This window comes from Pongo pygmaeus, chromosome 3 (assembly GCF_028885625.2).
Source record: "Pongo pygmaeus isolate AG05252 chromosome 3, NHGRI_mPonPyg2-v2.0_pri, whole genome shotgun sequence".
NCBI classification, from domain to species: domain Eukaryota; kingdom Metazoa; phylum Chordata; class Mammalia; order Primates; family Hominidae; genus Pongo; species Pongo pygmaeus.
The window spans coordinates 86,077,154-86,096,631 of NC_072376.2; the positions used below are offsets into that span (position 1 = coordinate 86,077,154).

The 19,478-nt window shown below is 38.7% G+C and overlaps 1 protein-coding gene across 1 annotated transcript; it reads left to right on the plus strand.

Annotated features, from left to right (window-relative positions):
* Positions 1–653: 653 nt before the first annotated feature.
* On the plus strand, positions 654–3,153 carry LOC129035073 (growth-regulated alpha protein). Its single transcript, XM_054485140.2, has 4 exons — positions 654–954; positions 1,053–1,176; positions 1,290–1,373; positions 2,430–3,153. The coding sequence occupies exons 1-4, from the start codon at positions 855–857 to the stop codon at positions 2,443–2,445; spliced, it is 324 nt and encodes a 107-aa protein (XP_054341115.1). The 5' UTR covers positions 654–854; the 3' UTR covers positions 2,446–3,153.
* The last annotated feature ends 16,325 nt before the right edge of the window (positions 3,154–19,478 follow it).

Here is a 19,478-nt window from a genome sequence, read left to right on the forward strand (position 1 = left end):
AGAAGGAAGATATGCAGGATATGAAAGAAGAGTTCATGTTATACAGCCCTGGCTTCCACTGACGCTAACACTGGATTCAGCTTTTGACGCTGATAATCTGTTGCCACCAAATGGAAAACGTAAACAAGATATTCTAAGTGTGGTTAGAGAATATGCAACACAAGGAACAAGCAGAACATTCTTCTCTGGAATCTGACATGATGGACTGTACTTTCACAGAGAGCATTGATGTTAGATGTACATGAAATAGGCTAAACTGAAAATAAGAAAGGCTGAGGCAGAGAGGATAATATAGTTCCAGCCTATCTCCCAGCACCTTGTTAATATCTCTCAACCTCCAGACACAAATCCGAGACATAACTCTCTTCCCCCAAAGAGGTCGCGCCTCCCCTGTGGTGGTTCTCAGGGATCCGCCCCAGCTCCTTCTCCGTTCCCAGCCTCACACACTGGGATCACCAGGCACCCAAGATCCCACCTCTCAGGTGGTATCTTCAGCGCTGGCTGCCACTCAGCCCCCCTCCAGGGATCTGGGGCAGAAGGCGAATATCCCAGAGTCTCAGAGTCCACGGGAGTTACTCTGAAGGGCGAGGCGCGGGCTGCATCAGTGGATCCCCCCACCCCACCCGCACCCCAAGCGCTCCACCCCGGGGGCGGGGCCGTCGCCTTCCTTCCGGACTCGGGATCTATCTGGAGCGCCGGGAATTTCCCTGGCCCGGGGGCTCCGGGCTTTCCAGCCCCAACCATGCATAAAAGGGGTTCGCGGATCTCGGACAGCCACAGAGCCCGGGCCGCAGGCACCTCCTCGCCAGCTCTTCCGCTCCTCGCACAGCCGGCAGACCCGCCTGCTGAGCCCCATGGCCTGCGCCGCGCTCTCCGCCGCCCCCAGCAATCCCCGGCTCCTGCGGGTGGCGCTGCTGCTTCTGCTCCTGGTAGCCGCCGGACGGCGCGCAGCAGGTGGGTCCCAGCGCCCTGGGGTCCCCAGGCCGGACGCGGCTGGGGTAGGCACTCAGCGCCGACAGCCTCGCTCAATCAGTGAGTCTCTTCTTCCCTAGGAGCGTCCGTGGCCACTGAACTGCGCTGCCAGTGCTTGCAGACCCTGCAGGGAATTCACCCCAAGAACATCCAAAGTGTGAACGTGAAGTCCCCCGGACCCCACTGCGCCCAAACCGAAGTCATGTAAGTCCCGCCCCGCGCTGCCTCTGCCACGGCCGGGGTCCCAGACCCTCCTGCTGCCCCAACCCTGTCCCCAGCCCGACCTCCTGCCTCACGGGATTCCCTTCCCTCTGCAGAGCCACACTCAAGAATGGACAGAAAGCTTGCCTCAATCCCACATCCCCCATAGTTAAGAAAATCATCGAAAAGATGCTGAACAGGTGAGTTATGGTTTCCATGTACACAGGCGACTGGAGCCATTGGTCAGAAGTACTGGCATCTGCCCCCTAAAAATAAAATCAGGAAAACCCAGGGGTTAGTTGAAGGACTAGAAATTGTGATTATTGTTTTCACAATTAAGGTTTCCTGGCCGGGTGCGGTGGCTCACGCCTGTAATCCCAGCACTTTGGGAGGCCGAGGCGGGCGGATCACAAGGTCAGGAGATCGAGACTATCCTGGCTAACACGGTGAAACCCCGTCTCTACTAAAAATACAAAAAATTAGCCGGGCGAGGTGGCGGGCGCCTGTAGTCCCAGCTACTCGGGAGGCTGAGGCAGGAGAATGGCGTGAACCCCGGGGGGCGGAGCCTGCAGTGAGCCGAGATCGCGCCACCGCACTCCAGCCTGGGCAACAGCGAGACTCCGTCTCAAAAAAAAAAAAAAAAAAAAAAAAAAGAATGGACAGAAAGCTTGCCTCAATCCCACATCCCCCATAGTTAAGAAAATCATCGAAAAGATGCTGAACAGGTGAGTTATGGTTTCCATGTACACAGGCGACTGGAGCCATTGGTCAGAAATACTGGCATCTGCCCCCTAAAAATAAAATCAGGAAAACCCAGGGGTTAGTTGAAGGACTAGAAATTGTGATTATTGTTTTCACAATTAAGGTTTCCTTTACGATAATTACTGCTCTGGTGCCAGAGTATATTCCCAGTGCCTGGCGTCCCCACCCAGGTTCTTCCTTCGTTCCAATGAATGTAGGTAAAACTGCCTTCATTTGAGGCCCAGTATGACAAACAGCAACAGGTTCTGGCTGTTTTTAATCCAATAGTACAGTGGAGACCATCGCCCCACCCCACCCCCATTCCTAAAAGAGCATCCCGAGCTTGGAGGTCCCTGCCACACAGCACAGCTGTGATAGGCAGTAGCCACTTCGTTGCCAGGCTGGGGAAACTGCATTCGGAAAACTCTAGAGGCTGGAGGAGCAGGACAGGAGAAGAGTGTTGTGCAGTCAGCTTTCCCAAGCATTTACTCAGGGCACCCATTTTCTCATTGCAGTGACAAATCCAACTGACCAGAAGGGAGGAGGAAGCTCGTTGGTGGCTGTTCCTGAAGGAGGCCCTGCCCTTATAGGAACAGAAGAGGAAAGAGAGACACAGCTGCAGAGGCCACCTGGATTGTGCCTAACGTGTTTGAGCATCACTTAGGAGCAGTCTTCTATTTATTTATTTATTCATTTGTTTTGAAGATTCTATGTTAATATTTTAGGTGTAAAATAATTAAGGGTATGATTAACTCTACTTGCACACTGTCCTATTATATTCATTCTTTTTTAAATGTCAACCCCAAGTTAGTTCAATCTGGATTCATATTTAATTTGAAGGTAGAATGTTTTCAAATGTTCTCCAGTCATTATGTTAATATTTCTGAGGAGCCTGCAACATGCCAGCCACTGTGATAGAGGCTGGGGGATCCAAGCAAATGGCCAATGAGATCATTGTGAGAGCAGGGGAATGTATGTGCACATCTGTTTTGTAACTGTTTAGATGAATGTCAGTTGTTATTTATTGAAATGATTTCACAGTGTGTGGTCAACATTTCTCATGTTGAAACTTTAAGAACTAAAATGTTCTAAATATCCCTTGGACATTTTATGTCTTTCTTGTAAGGCATACTGCCTTGTTTAATGGTAGTTTTATAGTGTTTCTGTCTTAGAACAAAGGGGTTTAATTATTGATGTTTTCATACAGAATATAAAAATAAAGCACTTAAAAATAGAAAATACTGGTTTGATTTTTGGGGGGAAACAAGGGCTATCTTCACTGGAAAATCTGGTGATTTATATCAATATTTCTCAATTTTTTTATTGTGTTTATTTTTCTGGGTGTTCAATTTGCTATACAGATAAATCAAACTATGAGTTATGCTTCATTTCATGTGGTGATTGCTGCCAGTACCCTTGGCTCTCACCTAGTGAAGAATGTGCTTTACTAAACTACGAGCTGGCCCCTAATGGGAGAGTCATTGATATAAATTGCCCTTTTTATAAGAAGTTTCTTTCTGTCTTGCTACTCAAATTTACCTCCTTAAAAATATTTATATTATCTTAACAAGCGATCTCATTTCATTGCTTTTGTTGAACAATATTTCTCATAATTGTTGACAATTCAATGAAGCTGGCAGTGAAATGGTAGCTAAAATATATCGTTTTTCAAAACTCAAATCATTTGTGTTGTCAATAGAAGCAGAAGTGAGTGGCTGAATGCTTCACCTGTGAAAAGATCTGATTGAAATTTGGGCTCAGCTTTCTAACCTTCACATATAAGTAATTAGCACTAAGATTTGCAGTGCTTCAATCGTTTATAGCAATATACCAAATATAATGGTTTTAAGATTGGACTGCATTCATTTGCATCGTTCGTAGTGGAATTTTGATGGGACCTCATAGAGCGGTTGCCCTCTGGGGAACTCTGTATTCAATGCTGTCCCAGAACGGCAGCAGCACTACAGGTTTTTAGGACAGAAGCAAAATTGGCATGTCTAAGGAAGAAATACCCCAATAATATAAAAGAAACCACACTCCAAACCTGAAAAGGAAGGATGTTCGTGCATGCATGAGGTGTGTATTTGTTTCTGATTCGGAACTCATTCAGGAAATACTGAGCCCTGGGTAACTGCCTCTAACAGAGGCAAGAAGGTGAGGCTGGCAGCCTCAATACTTCAAATCAAATTCTGGATCATCCCAAGAAGCTGGGCAAGTAAAGGTCATAAGTAGCAAGAAACAAACTCTGTGAGCTTTTCTCACAACTAAAAAAGTTAAAAACAAGAATCTCTTCATAATTCCAACATTATTAGTTAATTATGAATGAGATGAGGAAGAAGAATATTTGTAAACTATACATAAGCAAATAAATGCAAACCATTTGAGAAACTCCATAAGTGGTAGCATTCACTCCCTAACCCCAAGTTAGAGGACACTGGAAAATGTTTACAAGTAGCACCCAAGGGTTCAATAAAACCACTCCTTACACCTAAGACAAGTCCTTACCCTCAAACATTGGAGCTTGCTGTACCGGCTACCTAGCTCTGGCTAATATGGAACAGGGAACGTAAAAAGGACAGAGGATATGCTTTTATTCACGTGGTGGTTAAAGACAGATTTCAAAGGATCAGATTGACTTTGGTGTAAATTCCAGCTCTGTCACTGTGATCTCGGGCAAGTTTCTTTACTTCACTCAACCTCATTTTCCTTTCTATAGGATGAGGATAATAACAAAATTAGGCTTCTGAAGTGTTGCAGGAATTAAATGTTATGGAGGCTCTGGAAACCTGGTTCTTGCCATTGGTCTTTAGGCCAACTCCATGGACATTGTCTCAGTCTCAGTCTTAGATCAAGTAGATATGTAAACTGTGGTTTTCACACCAAATTGCTCTGAAAACTTGCAAGTACAAGGCAGTCTCCAGTTAGGAGTGTTATAGCAGGAAGTAGGATACAGCCTTTTTGGCATGGTAGTCACAGGGTAAAGGAAGTAGGAAAAGGATATTACATAACACATCACAGTTTTGAGAAGCCATCGGCAGGAAACAGCAATGATCACAGTGACTGAGGTTTCTTGAGCAATGTTACCATGGGGTCTAGAGAAGGAAAGGAGACGTAGTTAACGCTATTCTATCATCGTGAGTCCTCCTGAGACACCCTCTCAGGTGTTCCAGAAGTAACTGGAAAGACGTTAAGGGATGGTGGAGGTGGCAGACCCACAATAGCACAGTGAGGGAAATCCAGAAAAACAGATCACACTGTTTGTCTTTTCTGGCTACCCAATCACATAATTTAAAAAAGGACCTGCCTGTCTTCACCAGTGATGTCCCACTCCACTCACAATGAGTACGACAGCTGCAATGGATAACAGCTTCCCAACTTAAGGCACTTGTTCTTCTGCATCTCTTCCTGGGGGTTTTCTCCATTGAGGTGTGGGAAAGGGGGCTTGACAGAGAGAGATTTCTCAGCCCACAGCTAGGATGGCCTGTGATTGGATGCCCTGAGAGGAGAGATAGGAGTTAAAGGATGAATATTCCATTTTCCCGGTCTCTTGCTAGATAATTCTAGAAGTTCCTCTCTCTCTCTCCATATATATGTGTGTGTTTAAATTTTATAGTGTATTAAAACAAAATAAATAAATATTAAAAAGACATATGAATAGATGAAATGTTCCACTTCTCTCTTCATTATGTTTACACCTTCTTTACACACCTGAGCATAATTAAGATAGTTATTTTAAAATCTTGGCATGCTAAGTCTATCATTCTGTCACTTCTGAATCTATATTTACTTGATTTTTTTCTGTTATTATAACTCATGCTGTTCTACTTCTTAGCATGTATAATCATTTTCATTTGACTGCAGGAAATTTTGAATCTTATGTTGCTGAGTGTCAAGATTTGTTTTCTTTCTTTAGAGTCTTGGGCTCCATTTTGACAAGCAGTTAAGTTCTAGGGCATCAGCTTTGTCTCTTTGGGGCTTGTTGTTGAGTTTTGTTAGGGTGGTCTAGGAATGTTCTTCACCCTAGGGTTTGTTTAGCTATACTACTAAGTCATGTCCTTCTTGTGTCGTTAGTGAATGCCCTGAGTGCTCACAGGTTCTCTCCACTACGACAGGGTAGACCTTAAATATCTCCTGATTCCATGCTAGGTCTGAGGTTTTCTCAGCTTACAAATCTCTAGTTACTCTTTGCTTGACTTATGGAGTCTCCTCCCCTGCATGTGTGACTTAGTGTTGATCAAAGAGACCCAATGGGACCTCAATGCAGATTTATGGAGTTCTGGTTTCTTGCGTAGATCTCTCCTTTCTGCAACTCTTTTTTCCTAAACTTCTAGCCACCCCAGATCCCCTGAATTCAAACCTGTGCCCCCTCAACTCACTAAGACTACCATAGTCTACTTTGGATCTCTCCCCTTGGACAGTGGTCCAGAGTTGCTCCAGAAAAAAACCAAGAGGACCATACGCCTCACCTTGTTTATTTCCTTTTCTGAGGAATTCTAGCCTTTTGCTGCTTGTTGTCCAATGTCTGATAGCAATTGCTTCATATATTGTGTTGCATTTTCTAGTTGCTTAACACAGGAAGTTATGACTTCTGTTTTACTTCAGCATGACTGAAATCGAAGTCTTATTGGGACAATTCTGAGGAATATTTTACAAGGTTTCCTTGAGACTCCATGGCAAGATGAAGCCCTGATTGCACAAATGATATCTCATTCATTACATACACTTTATTAGATTTTCTGTCTTCCCTATCCCACATTCCCCCACTCCTTCACTTGTTCTTTCTATGATCATCTCTAAGATAAACTACTGCACATAAGTCTTTGTATCAGACTTTGTTTTGGGGGAGCCCAAACTTAGACATTTGGGCCCCCCAGAAATTAGACCTCACAGCAGAGGCTTATGACTACTATTTCGTTGAGGAGTATAATGCCAGAGAACAAGGAGGAAGAAAAATGGGAAGTGAGGCAGAAACAAGTGAAAGCTCATGATAGGAGAGAGAATAACCACACTGGCCATTGCTGCACACAACTGAGTTCTTGACCTCACAAAGGGGCTGTTGTCAGTGTTTGCTTTCCTCTTCTGCAGAAACTGAAACCTGCTCAAACCAAGAAATTGTAGTTGTCGTGTTTATAGCAGAGGCATAAATCATCCTAACAGCAGGGCATCAGCCTCTGATTTCTATTCCTTGGCTATGCTTAAAATAAAAATGTGGAATCTGGATCCACAAGGTACTAAAGCAGGGAGAAAGAGTCGACTAAACCATAGTCAGGACCTCATTTTCACCTTTGAAGAGGTTAGTACCCCAACTGACATTTTTGTTCTCCACATTAAAAGTAATAAATCTTTCCTTTTTTAAGTGAAAAGTAGTTAGAAATGTTACTGTTGCTTTCAAGAATCTCCTAAAAAAGAAGCCAGATCATATGGAGAGAAATAAATGAAGAAAATGTTGAGACTAGGGACTGATCCCTTGACAGCCAGACAGGAGTTTGGTTCAAAACTTGAGAGATCACAAGAAAAAGAAAATCAGCCTTCTCGTTTTGTAGATGGAACTACGAAGGCTCAGAAACCACCAAGGAGTTACCAAATGCCATGGAATTATTTTATTACAAAAGTGGGTCAGAGTTTGGTTTTCTGATGACTAATACACAGTGATTTTTATTAAACTAGATTATTTTCATGACTGCTCAAGAAGGTAGCCTAAATTTTGGCTATAGGATTGGCTTTCTAAAATATGTAGAACCATTCTCAGGGTACTAATTAATAGCTAATAGCCATTCATGCCATGTGCCACTTTAAGTTAGTTTAAAGAAAACATTGTGCATATTGTGGCCAAATAATTCAAAGTATAAAATGAGTTCAGCCAATTTACTGGCTAAATTACTCTGTCATCTATTGTCTCCCCAAAATCCAGTGGGTTTAAACAGTCACCATTTTATTTTGACACATGGCCATCAATTTGGGCTAGGCAATACAACAACCTGGGCTTGGCTCAGGTGGTTCTTCTGATGGTGTCTCCTGGAGTCACCAGGTGACACTTGGTGACCTGAGTGAAGCTGCCTCACTCACGTGTCTGGTTGTTTGCACTAGTCATTGCCTGGGCCTCATGAGCTTGGCTATCCTCACATGGTGGCAGCTGTATTTTAACAGAGCAGGGGTAGAAGCTCCTAGGCTTCTTACCTTGTTGGCCTGGAACATCTACATCATCAATTTTAACACATCCTATTGGCCAAAGCAAGTCATGAGGTGAGCATAGAGTCAAGGGGGTTGGGAAACAGATTCTGTCTCTTAAAGTGAGGAGCTGCTAAGAATGTAAGGCTATTTTTAATCTTTCACTGTTGTATTACTTTCTGATATTTGATTTTCTTGTTTATGACATAGAAATACCCCTTGTAAAGTTTCCAGATAACTTACAAAAATTCATAGAGGAATGTTAGCACAAATGTTTATTGGAGTACAATAAACAATTATTATTACTATATTACATTGCATTTCAGTGTAGATAAATATTTTTAAAAATAAAACATAAGATTACAGTTAAAATTGGATGTTTTGGTAACTTGCATATTTGTATAAGCCTCAGGCCTATGTGAAAATTCAACTAACAAAATAACTGTGTCAGGCCTATGTGAAAATTCAACTAACAAAATAACTGTTTATAAAATCAGGGAAGTTGTCAAGTTGTCAGTCTCAGCACTCTAAATCTAACTGTAATAAATTCTGCTGCAGATCTGGCATAAATTTTAGTAGCTGTAGAATGAGAGAACCATCTTTGATAAGAAAAATTACCATCTCTTTAATAAACTCCTTAGTAAACTATTGTGATGTCTTAAGCCTGTCTTTGAAGTTTTATGAAAAACTAAATTACTTTGAATCTTTCAATACTTGGTTATCTTATCTGTACGTACTTTCTTATTAGCATCATAACACCTGTACAGATTGATGGCACATTTTATTTTTTTAATTTTATTATTATTATACTTTAAGTTTTAGGGTACATGTGCACAATGTGCAGGTTTGTTACATATGTGTACATGTGCCATGTTGGTGTGTGATAGAACATTTTATTACCTTTACTTGGTACAGAAGGAAAATGAGATTTGAAGAAATCAAGGTTGTTTCTGAATAACAGTTTGAAGTTACTGGCAGCTTTTCATTTGTACAGAGGACAAGATGTGATCAGTCAATTGAACGTTGTCAGGTTGTTAAAACGTCTCATTTAAAGACTGAAATAGTTTTTTCTCCTTCCTTAACATGCCCATGTCTTTTTGTGCCTCTGTGCATTTCTCTGTCTCAAACGCTTATCGGCCTTCAAAAAAAAATGATGACTTTCTTTTTATCTTTTCACCAGTCCAATGTTACCTTCCCTGTAAAGTCTTTCCTGACGGCCCTGGGGAAGTCCTCCCTCCCCTCTGCTTCCACTATGCCTCAGATATACAACTATTATAACACAGACCACCTTTTAGTTTAATCTGTTTACTCGTCTGTCTCTCAAAACAGACTGTGAACCTCTCAAGAGCAGAAATTCAACTTTCATTATCTTCAAATGCCTAGCATCAAGCAAAGGCCCTCGCAAATAATAAATGCTCAATTATAATCAGTAAAAGAAAATAACTTACTATTTAGGCTAGTTTTACCTTTAAACTGTATCAACCTTTCAGTAATCACTAGTTCTTCAGTTAAATGTTGTTATAGATTGAATTATATCCCCCTCAAATTTATATATTGAGGTCCTAATCCCCAGTACTTCAGAATGTGACCTTATTTGGAAATAGGGTCCTTAAAGAGGTAATCCAGTTAAAGTGAAGTAATTAGAATGAACCCCTAATTCAGTGTGATTGGTGCCCTAATAAAAAGGGGAAATTTTGAGATAGACATGCATACAAAGAGAACACCATGTAAACATAAAGATGAACACCCACTGAGCAAGTAAAGATGTCTGGAACAACTCCTTCTCTCACAGTCCTGAGAAGGAAACAACCCCATTAAACCTAGATTTTGGACTTCCAGGGTCCGGAATTGAAATATGAAAACATTTCTGTTGTTTAAGCAACCCAGTCTGTGGTACTTTGGTATGATAGCCCTAGGAAACTAATACAAATGTTTTGCTCTTTGATTTGTTAATGCAAAAAAAAATGTGGTCACTATGATATAATCAAAGTCACTTATAAAACTGCTTAAGAAATAAAATTAAAGCTCATAGTTCACTATTAGTTAATTAACCTTGAAGCCAATGGAAACTGCTACTTTCAAACAATAAGTGTTGTTTGCAGTTCTTTTTAAAAATTATATATTTATTACTTTTCTTTAATGTCACGAAAAAGATAACAGACCAGATTATCTTTCTACTTTAAATAATTAAAACACAAAATATACGAAGTGATGGACATTAGACAATAGAAATAATGGGATAGTAATCCCTGCAAGAAGAAAAAAAACAGAGGCAATTCCTTCTACTGCCCCAGAGTACCACATAGAGAGAATTTCCAGAAATGATCATTGAAAGACAAAATCCAGAGTTCTATGTTGTTGTTGTTTGTTTTGTTTTGCTTTGAATTACTTTTTAAATTTTTACTTTAAGTTCAAGGGTACAAGTGTACATTTGGTACATAGCTAAACTTTTGTCATACAGATTATTTCATCACCCAGGTATTAAGCCTAGTACCTATTACCTATTAATTAATTTTCCTGATCCTCTCCCTCCTCCCACCCTACATCCTCCGATAGGACCCAGTGTGTGTTGTTCCCCTCTGTGTGTCCATAAGTTCTTATCATTTAGCTCTACTTATAAGTGAGAACATGCGGTATTGGGTTTTCAGTTCCTGTGTTAGTTTGCTGAGGATAATGGCCTCCAAGCTCCAACCATGTCCCTGCAAAGGACATGATGTCATTCTTTTTTATGGCTGCCTAGTATTCCATGGTGTTTATATACCACATTTTCTTTATCCAGTCTATCTTTGATGGGCATTTAGGTTGATTCTATGTCTTTGCTATTGTAAATAGTGCTGCAACAAATATACATGTGCCTGTGCCTTTATAATAGAATAATTTATATTTCTTCTGGTATATACCCTGTAATGAGATTGCTGGGTCTTCAGGGCTTTGAGGAATTGCTGCACTGTCTTCCACAATGGTTGAACAAATTTACACTCCCATCGACAGTGTATAAACATTCGTTTTTCTCCATAACATCGCCATCAACTGTTATTTTTTTACTTTTCAATAATAGTCATTCTGACTGGTGTGAGATGGTATCTCATCGTGGTTTTGATTTGCTTTTCTCTAATGATCAGTGATGTTGAGCTTCTTTCATGATTGTTGGCTGCATATATGTTTTCTTTTGAAAAGTGTCTGTTTATCTCCTTTGTCCTTTTTAATGGGGTTGTTTCCTTCTTGTAAATTTGTCTGTTGGATGCATAGTTTGAAAAAAATTTCTTCCATTCCATAGGCTGTCTGTTTACTCTGTTGATAGTTTCTTTCACTGTGCAGAAGCTCTTAAGTTTAATTAAATCCCATTTGTCAATTTTTGCTTTGGGTGCAATTGCTTTCAGCATCTTTGTCATGACATCTTTGCCAGTGTCTACGTCCTGAATGGTATTGCCTAGGTTGTCTTACCCAGGGTGTTTATATTTTGGGGTTTTACATTTAAGTCTTTAATCTATCTTGAGTTAATTTTCATATATGGTGTAAATAAGAAGTCCAGTGTTAATCTTCTACATATGACCAGCAAGTTATCCTAGCACCATTTATTAAATAGGAAATCCTTTTCCCATTGCTTGTTCTTGTCAGGTTGGCTGAAGATCAGATAGTGGTAGGTGTGTGGTCTTATTTCTGGGTTCTCTATTCTGTTCCATTGGTCTATATGTCTGTTTTGGTATCAGCACCATGCTGTTTTGGTTTCTGCAGCCTTGTAACATGGATAACAAGTTGGATAGTGTGATGTCTCCAGCTTTAATCTTTTTGCTTAGGATTGTCTTGGCAATTCGGGTTCTTTTTTGGTTCCATATACATTTTAAAATAGCTTTTTCTTCTTCTGTCAAGAATGCCAATGGTAGTTTAATAGCAATAGCATTGAATCTATAAATTGCTTTGGGCAGTATGACCATTTTAATGTTATTGATTATTCTTATACATGATCATACAATGTTTGTCCATTTGTTTGTGTCATCTTTCATTTCTTTGAGCCATGTTCAGTAGTTAGTTATCCTTGTAGAAATTTTTCACCTCCCTAGTTAGCTGTATTCTCAGGTACTTTATTCTTTTTGTGGCAGTTGTGAATGGGAGTTTGTTCCTGATTTGGTTCTCAGCTTGACTGATGTTGTTGTATGGGAATGCTAGCGATTTTTGCACATTGATTTTGTACTGACACTTTGCATAAGTTGTTTATCCGCTTAAGAAGCTATTGGACTGAGACTACGTTGTTATCTAGATATAAGATCATGTTGCCAGTTTACATTTCTTGACAGGAACATGGCTGTAACCTGAACTCCATTTTTCTGCAGCATATTAAGCTGTATGTGTACTTCAGGTTTGACAGACTTTATTAAGACCTTAAATGGGATTATGCAAATACAAAAGCCAACAGCAAATACTTCCTGAGGAAATGCATCTTAATTCCCTACTTTGTACAAACATGTTCTTTGTAAACATGCATAGACATTCTCATGACTCCATTCTACCAGTCACCATTAACCGCAACCAACATCGATCCCTTCACAATTATGCAGTTTCACCCCCAGAAAATAATACATTCATTTCTCTATTTAACAAGTTCATCTTAGTGTGCCCCCAAAGCCCCAATTAAAACAAAACTTGAAAAACAAACTCAGTTTCCTTGCTGGCTTGTGAGTGACAACATGAGACTCAAAAAACTGTACCTTTTATTCTTTAACCAAGAGAGTGCAAGGAGAGTAATAAAAAAGTTCTCAGGGTTGCAGAGAGCACACAAAAGTGGGCTGCAGTATTGATTCCACCATCCAGACCAGGATCAAGATCAAGGATAGACATGGGTACTCAGAACTCCTCCAGCACTCCTCCTGCTGGCTGTCATTGTTCTGGGCACATTTGGTAAGCCAACTGTGGCTTTTATCTTTTCCTTCTAGTCACTAGAAAATCTCAGAAAATATTCCAGATGTAATGAGATTGTATTTGGCATTAAGGAAAATGTAGAAACTGTGAAACTGAAACTTAAACTGACATATACAGTATTTAGACTGTGGAGCGTCAAAGAACTTCTTGTTGAGTCAAATAAAAACATCTGTTTAACTTCCTAGAAATATCTAAGTGTAAGAGTCTGTGCTTTTCTTATTAGAGATGATAGCAGGAACATTACCAAAAATTGGTTTACGATGTTCATTTTAATGATGGTAAGCAGAGAGAAAATGCTAATTTCAATTAATAAAATTCACATATAATCTTTATGTTTACAACTTTTGGTAGGAAGGATCAAGTTGATTTTTGCCATTGAAAAAGTTATCTTATTGACCATACATACTTGTAAGCAATAAATTACCGGTCTAGCTTGAAAAAATTACCAGTTTTTCAAGCATAATAGATGCTCAATAATTATTTGTTGATCAGGATAATAATATGTTATTAATAATTATGTTTGTGTAACTGTCTTCATAAACATTTCTATCAGTACTGAATTTGTGAATAGAGTTGAGTGTCCTTCTATATTGATTTCTACTTTCAAGTAAAGAAGTAAGCATCATGGCTATGTTTGTTCTCAATAAGGATTTTTCTAATTTTTTTCTCACACAGCTTATTCCTCTGAGAATCAAGAGCTGGATGTCAGTGTATTCAGACACATTCTGACTTTATTCCTCACCAATTCATTAAAAATGATCAGTTGATACATAAGGGTCCTTTCTGCAGAAGAAAAGAAGTCAGTAAGTAGTAAAGATGTGGTGGAGTATGGAAGCCTCTAGGATAGCAGTTTTCAAAGCTGGCATTTCCTTACAAAGTAGGCTAGGTTGGAAGTATAGGAGATCAAACCTCTAGGTGTTATTTCTATGCAATGTGGGAAGATAACTGCCCAGTCTTTATGCTTTCATTCCTGAAAACACTATCTATTTTCCCCAATAAAAAGGGCTCTCAAATGGGAACATAGGGTATGAATTCATCTGAGTGGAGTTAACCTTATAGTCAGTGAACATGTACCATAAGCAAACATACACATTCCTCAGCAAGGATACATGGATAATTAGTTCATCATCAGGAAATCTATTACAAACTTAGTTATATGATAAATTCAGTATGACCAGTTGGCCATGGAGACAACTGAGGCATAAGCCTACAAATAAAGAGCTTAGAGACTGTGGAAAACAATTCTGCATTTTATTAAAAATATTTTTACTATAAACTATGTTATCCAGATTGTTTCAGTTGTTCATTGCTAGGTAACGAATTACCACAATTTAGTGGCTTAAAATTAACCCACTTATTAATTTTCACAGTTTCGTAGCTTAGCAATCTAGGTGGCTTGACCAGTTTCTCTGCTTGGGGTTTCATAAAGTCAAAATCAAGGTGTCAGCTAAAGTCTCATTTGAAGACTCTAGGGATGAATCCACTGCCAATCCAGGTTGTTGGTAGAATTCAGTTCTTTGCAGTGTAAGACTGAGCTCTTCATATTCATTTTATCTTTCAAAAATTATAATGAATAAATTTAAAGCATTGTTAAATTAAGCATAGTTATTATTTAGCCAGAACATTCTTTTCTTTTCAGAGCCATACTGAAAGATGGGAAAATAATTTCTTTGGATCCCCGCATATATGTATCTGAACATGGGAGAGAGAAAAATAAAGAGGAGCAGACAGAAAAGAAAACACATCTCCTCAGAAGAAACAAACTGTTGGTCTTTAGAGTGGTGATATGTATATATTGAAAGAGAACCAGACAAAAAGTCCAGATGTTTGGGCTCTATGATTATGAGCAAGCATCTGAGCTTCTTTATACTCCGTTGTAAACGTGAAAACATGGCAAAATGAAACAAAACATCTCCTCCTTGACAAAACTGTCAAGAGGAGATAATAAAATTGAAAGTGCTTTGAATATAAACATGAAAAATCAGAGTGTTGTTCTTATTAAAACTATGAGATCACTTCCTAATTAGTACTTCGAAAAGCAAGTTTTGTGGTACCTGTTCACATTGCCCTATCCATAACTACATATGCACCAAACCACTAAATTATCTGTAGCAGGTGCCAAGTTTTACTGCTGTAGATCATAGCAAAAATGATAATAGTTATTAAGCTATATACTAACAAGTACCTCTGAGATTGAGCTTTGTGAAAAAAAAAAAATCTCAGGACAACAAGTCCAAGACTAAGTACTTTAGCACATAAAATTCTAAATTTCTGGGGAAAGGGATCTAGTTAGCACAGTTTGAGTCATGCACTCACTCATGGTCTACCCCTCTGTGGGCAGGAAATTAGAAACACACCATAGAGACGTGGCTGCCAGAAGTCCTCCCAGGGTGAGGCAGGCGATTCCCAGATTAACAGACAGACATCTCAGTGGGACCTCCCTACCACTCAGAGAGCATTCTTCTTACATCTCAGGGAAGAGTAAATAACTGTGGGTACTTTTGGTTTCAGAAGGATTTTTTTCAGGGGTACAGGGGGAGTGATAAAAATAACCTGGAAACCTTTAAATTACAAGTCGCCTAAAATACTGGCTATGGAAACAATTCTTTTAAATGAATAGCTTAGCTCTCTAGAAAGTAGTAAAAACCCCCAGAACCTCAAAAAAGAGCAATCAGAAAATAGGACAAGAAATTTCATAGGTTAGTGCCATGGATTGTGTAGAGTAAGGCTTGAAGGTGGTTGCTCCATCAGTAACCTAGATGTTGACATTTTTATCTCACATTAGAACAGAAGACATGGCTGTGGATCCTTGTAAGACAGAGAGTTGTAACAAAGGTCCTTGTATAAAATCAGAACCCTCAATAGAAATAAATCTACTAAAAACACTGATTTACCACAAGGAGGCATGTTTGTCTTAACATGAACAACAGGTTGAATAAAAAACAATTTCTTGAGAAATTATTTGGGATTCTGTTACAACACCTGTTTGGGCTTGGAACCCCTTGGTACCATAGAAGGAGACCCAGATCAATACCTGGCAGAAATGAAACTAAAACTGCGCTAATCAGATATATCTTCAATAGGCACCACACAGAAGTCTGAAAGATAAAGCCACACTGAAGATGGGTTAATAGTCCAAATTCATAAAACTCTGGAGAAACCATCCACCCTAACTAAACAGGAGTTAAAACTTGGAATGAACAGCACTCGTAAATTGAAAATGTTAAAATCAACAAAGAAGACCATTATAAACATGTTTCAAATCGTTAGACATCAAAGAAGGACTTGAAATATAAGAACAAAATAAGATGCTAGGAAATTAAACAGATTTGGAAGGGGGATGGGGAAAATCTAAAACAGATAATAGAAAAAAAAGAATAGCAAATTTGAAAAAAAAGGAGCTTCTAGAAATAGAAACACGATACAATGTGAAATTTCATAAGGTGGCTTAAGCAGTATATTTGATTCATCTAAAGAGAAAATTATTTTGGAAGATCTGAGGAAATTACTATGGAGCAGAGATAAAAATATAGAATATATTATACAATAGGAGGTTAAGAAGCTTTAAAAATAGTATGAGATTATCTAACTTATTTCTGAAAGAAATTCCAGACCACAGGGAGAGGGAGACTAGGTAAAAAGTAATATTTGAAAGGATAATGATTGAGAATTTTGTAGGATAGATGAAACCCTCATGTTCAAGAAGCCAAATAGATTTTAAGCAGAACAGAAAAATAAAACATTCAGCTGAAATGTACTGAAAGTACAAGATCCAAAAGATAAAGACCTGAGAATGAATAAGCCTGTTCTAGAAGGAGAATTAAAGAAAAGATCTAACCCGAGCTAAGTCTCTGGAAATAATGTATTTTCTCTAAAATGGAACTGCTTTGGATGAATTAGTTGTAAAACAATATTAAATTGCTGCGGTTTTTTAATGCAACTCCGTAATGAAGAATCAAGGACACTAAGTTTGGCTTATGTTAGTTATGATTAAATGTCATATGGTTTCTAAGAGATGCAGTGAACTGCTAATAAAAGCATCAGGATTAATGATGTATTTATTTATCAACTAATTTTCATAGTAATTTTTTGATTCCATATGTTTGCGGTTCAAATCCTATATACCCAATGATTCATACATTTTACATTTTTTCTATGATTTTTTTTTCTTCAGGTTCCAAGTGTTTTTTTCAAAATGTAACCTGCTGGACACATTAAGAAGAGCGGATCATTTGTATTGCTCTCCACCCATCCATCTTAATGTGATAATGTGGAGAAGTGCTAAAAATTAAAAGTTAAAACAGGGTTTGGAGCAGACAGACCCTAGATCTAGCATTTACAAGCTATGTGTTTTCAGGCAAATAACATTTCTGAATCTGTTTTCTCCTATAAAATGTTAACATTAATATCTACTTTATTTGAAGTTTGTTGAGAATATTAAAAAAGCAAATGCCTTCTACTGATTTATGCCCTACAAGTCATAGCAAATTACTTACAGTGTTTCTGAAAATACTGTTCAACTTCTTGGCTTAAAGCTTTTGTTCATACTGTTCCCTCTATACAGATCAATTCCCTTTGCTCTGCCTCCTTACCCTTCACCTGACCTAACATTTAAAGGATCTAAGGTCTGAAGAATGACTTTAGTTTGTGTGTCATCAACTCCAGCTTCCCACACCCCTTAAGTTCGGGTTATCTGTTCCTCTTCATCTACATAAGCTGCCAAAATTTCAATTGTTTCACATTTAAATTCATTTCATGGAGGAAGCTTTTGAATCAAATCAAATGTAAATGACTTTCCAAAGATTATAAAACTAGTTAGTGACAGAGCCAAGTCATGAAGCCAGGAATCCTCATTTTTATCTTAAATTACCTCTGCTGCTTATACTTCAGTTAGCAGGGCTAGCCCCGCCCTGGTTACGCCCAAGCTCTGTGGGGTGCTGAAACATAAAATCTTCAGAAAGATACCCTCTGTGTATTTCTGGGTGAGGTGCATTTCTTCCCCATGACACAGTAATTACTTCATCAGGCCTTCTGAGACATCCTGACTGCTGCTCCTTGCCAGCTCTGCTATCCTTTCACTGGATTATCAGGTGCTATAATCTTGATCTGGACCAATGTGTCTTCTGAATTTTCTTTTTAGTGCCAACAGAAATATGTTTTTTTAATATAGCTAAATCTCCTTCTAGAACTCATCATTTTCAATGGAAATTTTTCTCCTTTCTTGAGCCTCATTTGTTGTCTGTCACTGCTGAAAAGAATTGTCCTCCCACCTCTTACCATAACCACCACTACCACCATCAGCAATCGCTACTGAAACACACATTCACTCACGACTATGACCAACTCTGTGGGCCAGGGAGCCCAAGGGAGAAAAGGTGACAAAGTAAGAAAGACTATTAGTCAGATCCTTTTTGTCATGTATTTGTAAGAAATAGTTATACTTCAAGCAAATAAGCATTTTCTGCTTAATAGATTGCAAATATTCATTGTGTTCTTTCCACTTGTATTTTTATTTCATTTCAGTTTTCCTCTAAAAATATTATTAGTGTAATTAATTTATTAATTTTTTTATTTGTGGCATCTGGAGTTTGTGTTTTGCTTTCATAGCACTTCCCCCTTTCAAAACTCATTTCTTTTTCTTTTCAAATTTCGATATTTGATCTATCTGGAATTTATTTTGGTATAAGGAGAGATACGAGCTTTAGCTTGCATCTATCCTCAGATGGTTAACCATATGTTTCAACTTCATTTATTTGCTCATCCCTTTCCCCCAATGGTTTTAAATACCTCCTCTAGTATGTGTTTAATGTCATGTGAATTTGATTCCGAACTCTCTATTCTATTCTACTAGTATCTCTGTTTCTTTGTCAGCCACCATCAGAATTTAAAAATTACTAGGCCCTTAAGAATGATACAATGGATTCTGGGGGCTCAGGGGAAAAGGGTGGGAGGGGGTAACATAAAAGAATGCACACTGGGTACAGGGCACACTGCTTAGGTGATGGATGCACCAAAATCTGAGAAATCATCACTAAAGAAACTTATCCATATAACCAAACACCACCTGTTCCTCCAAATTCTATTGAAATAGAAAAATAATAATAATAAAAATTAAAGAATTACTGTACCTTTATGTGCATTAGTATCTGTGTTGCTAATCCTTCTCTTATAGCTCTTCATTTTCAAAGATTTTACGGCTCTTCCCAGATGTTTGTTTTGTCATGTAAACCTTAGAATCAACTTGCCTAATTCCAAAGAAAATGAACCTATTGGTATTTCATTGGAATTCTCAATTTGTGGATTAATCTAGAAAAAAATGATATCTTTATAAATATTGTCTACTTAAGAATCGAATACATCTTCTGCTTAATTCAAGGATGTGTATGTGTACCTGTGTGTGGACGCATATGCACCTTAAAGGCATTTTACACTTTTCCTCATTAAATCTTGTTCATTTCCTGTTTAGTTTATTCCTAGAC

What these genes read in the sequence shown, in the direction of transcription:
- LOC129035073 (XM_054485140.2), top strand. Translation starts at nt 855, where the DNA reads ATGGCCTGCGCCGCGCTCTCCGCCGCCCCCAGCAATCCCCGGCTCCTG. An exon ending in CGCCGGACGGCGCGCAGCAG is followed by an intron (nt 955 to 1,052) that starts GTGGGTCCCAGC and finishes CTTCTTCCCTAG; the next exon opens with GAGCGTCCGTGGCCACTGAA. An exon ending in TGCGCCCAAACCGAAGTCAT is followed by an intron (nt 1,177 to 1,289) that starts GTAAGTCCCGCC and finishes TTCCCTCTGCAG; the next exon opens with AGCCACACTCAAGAATGGAC.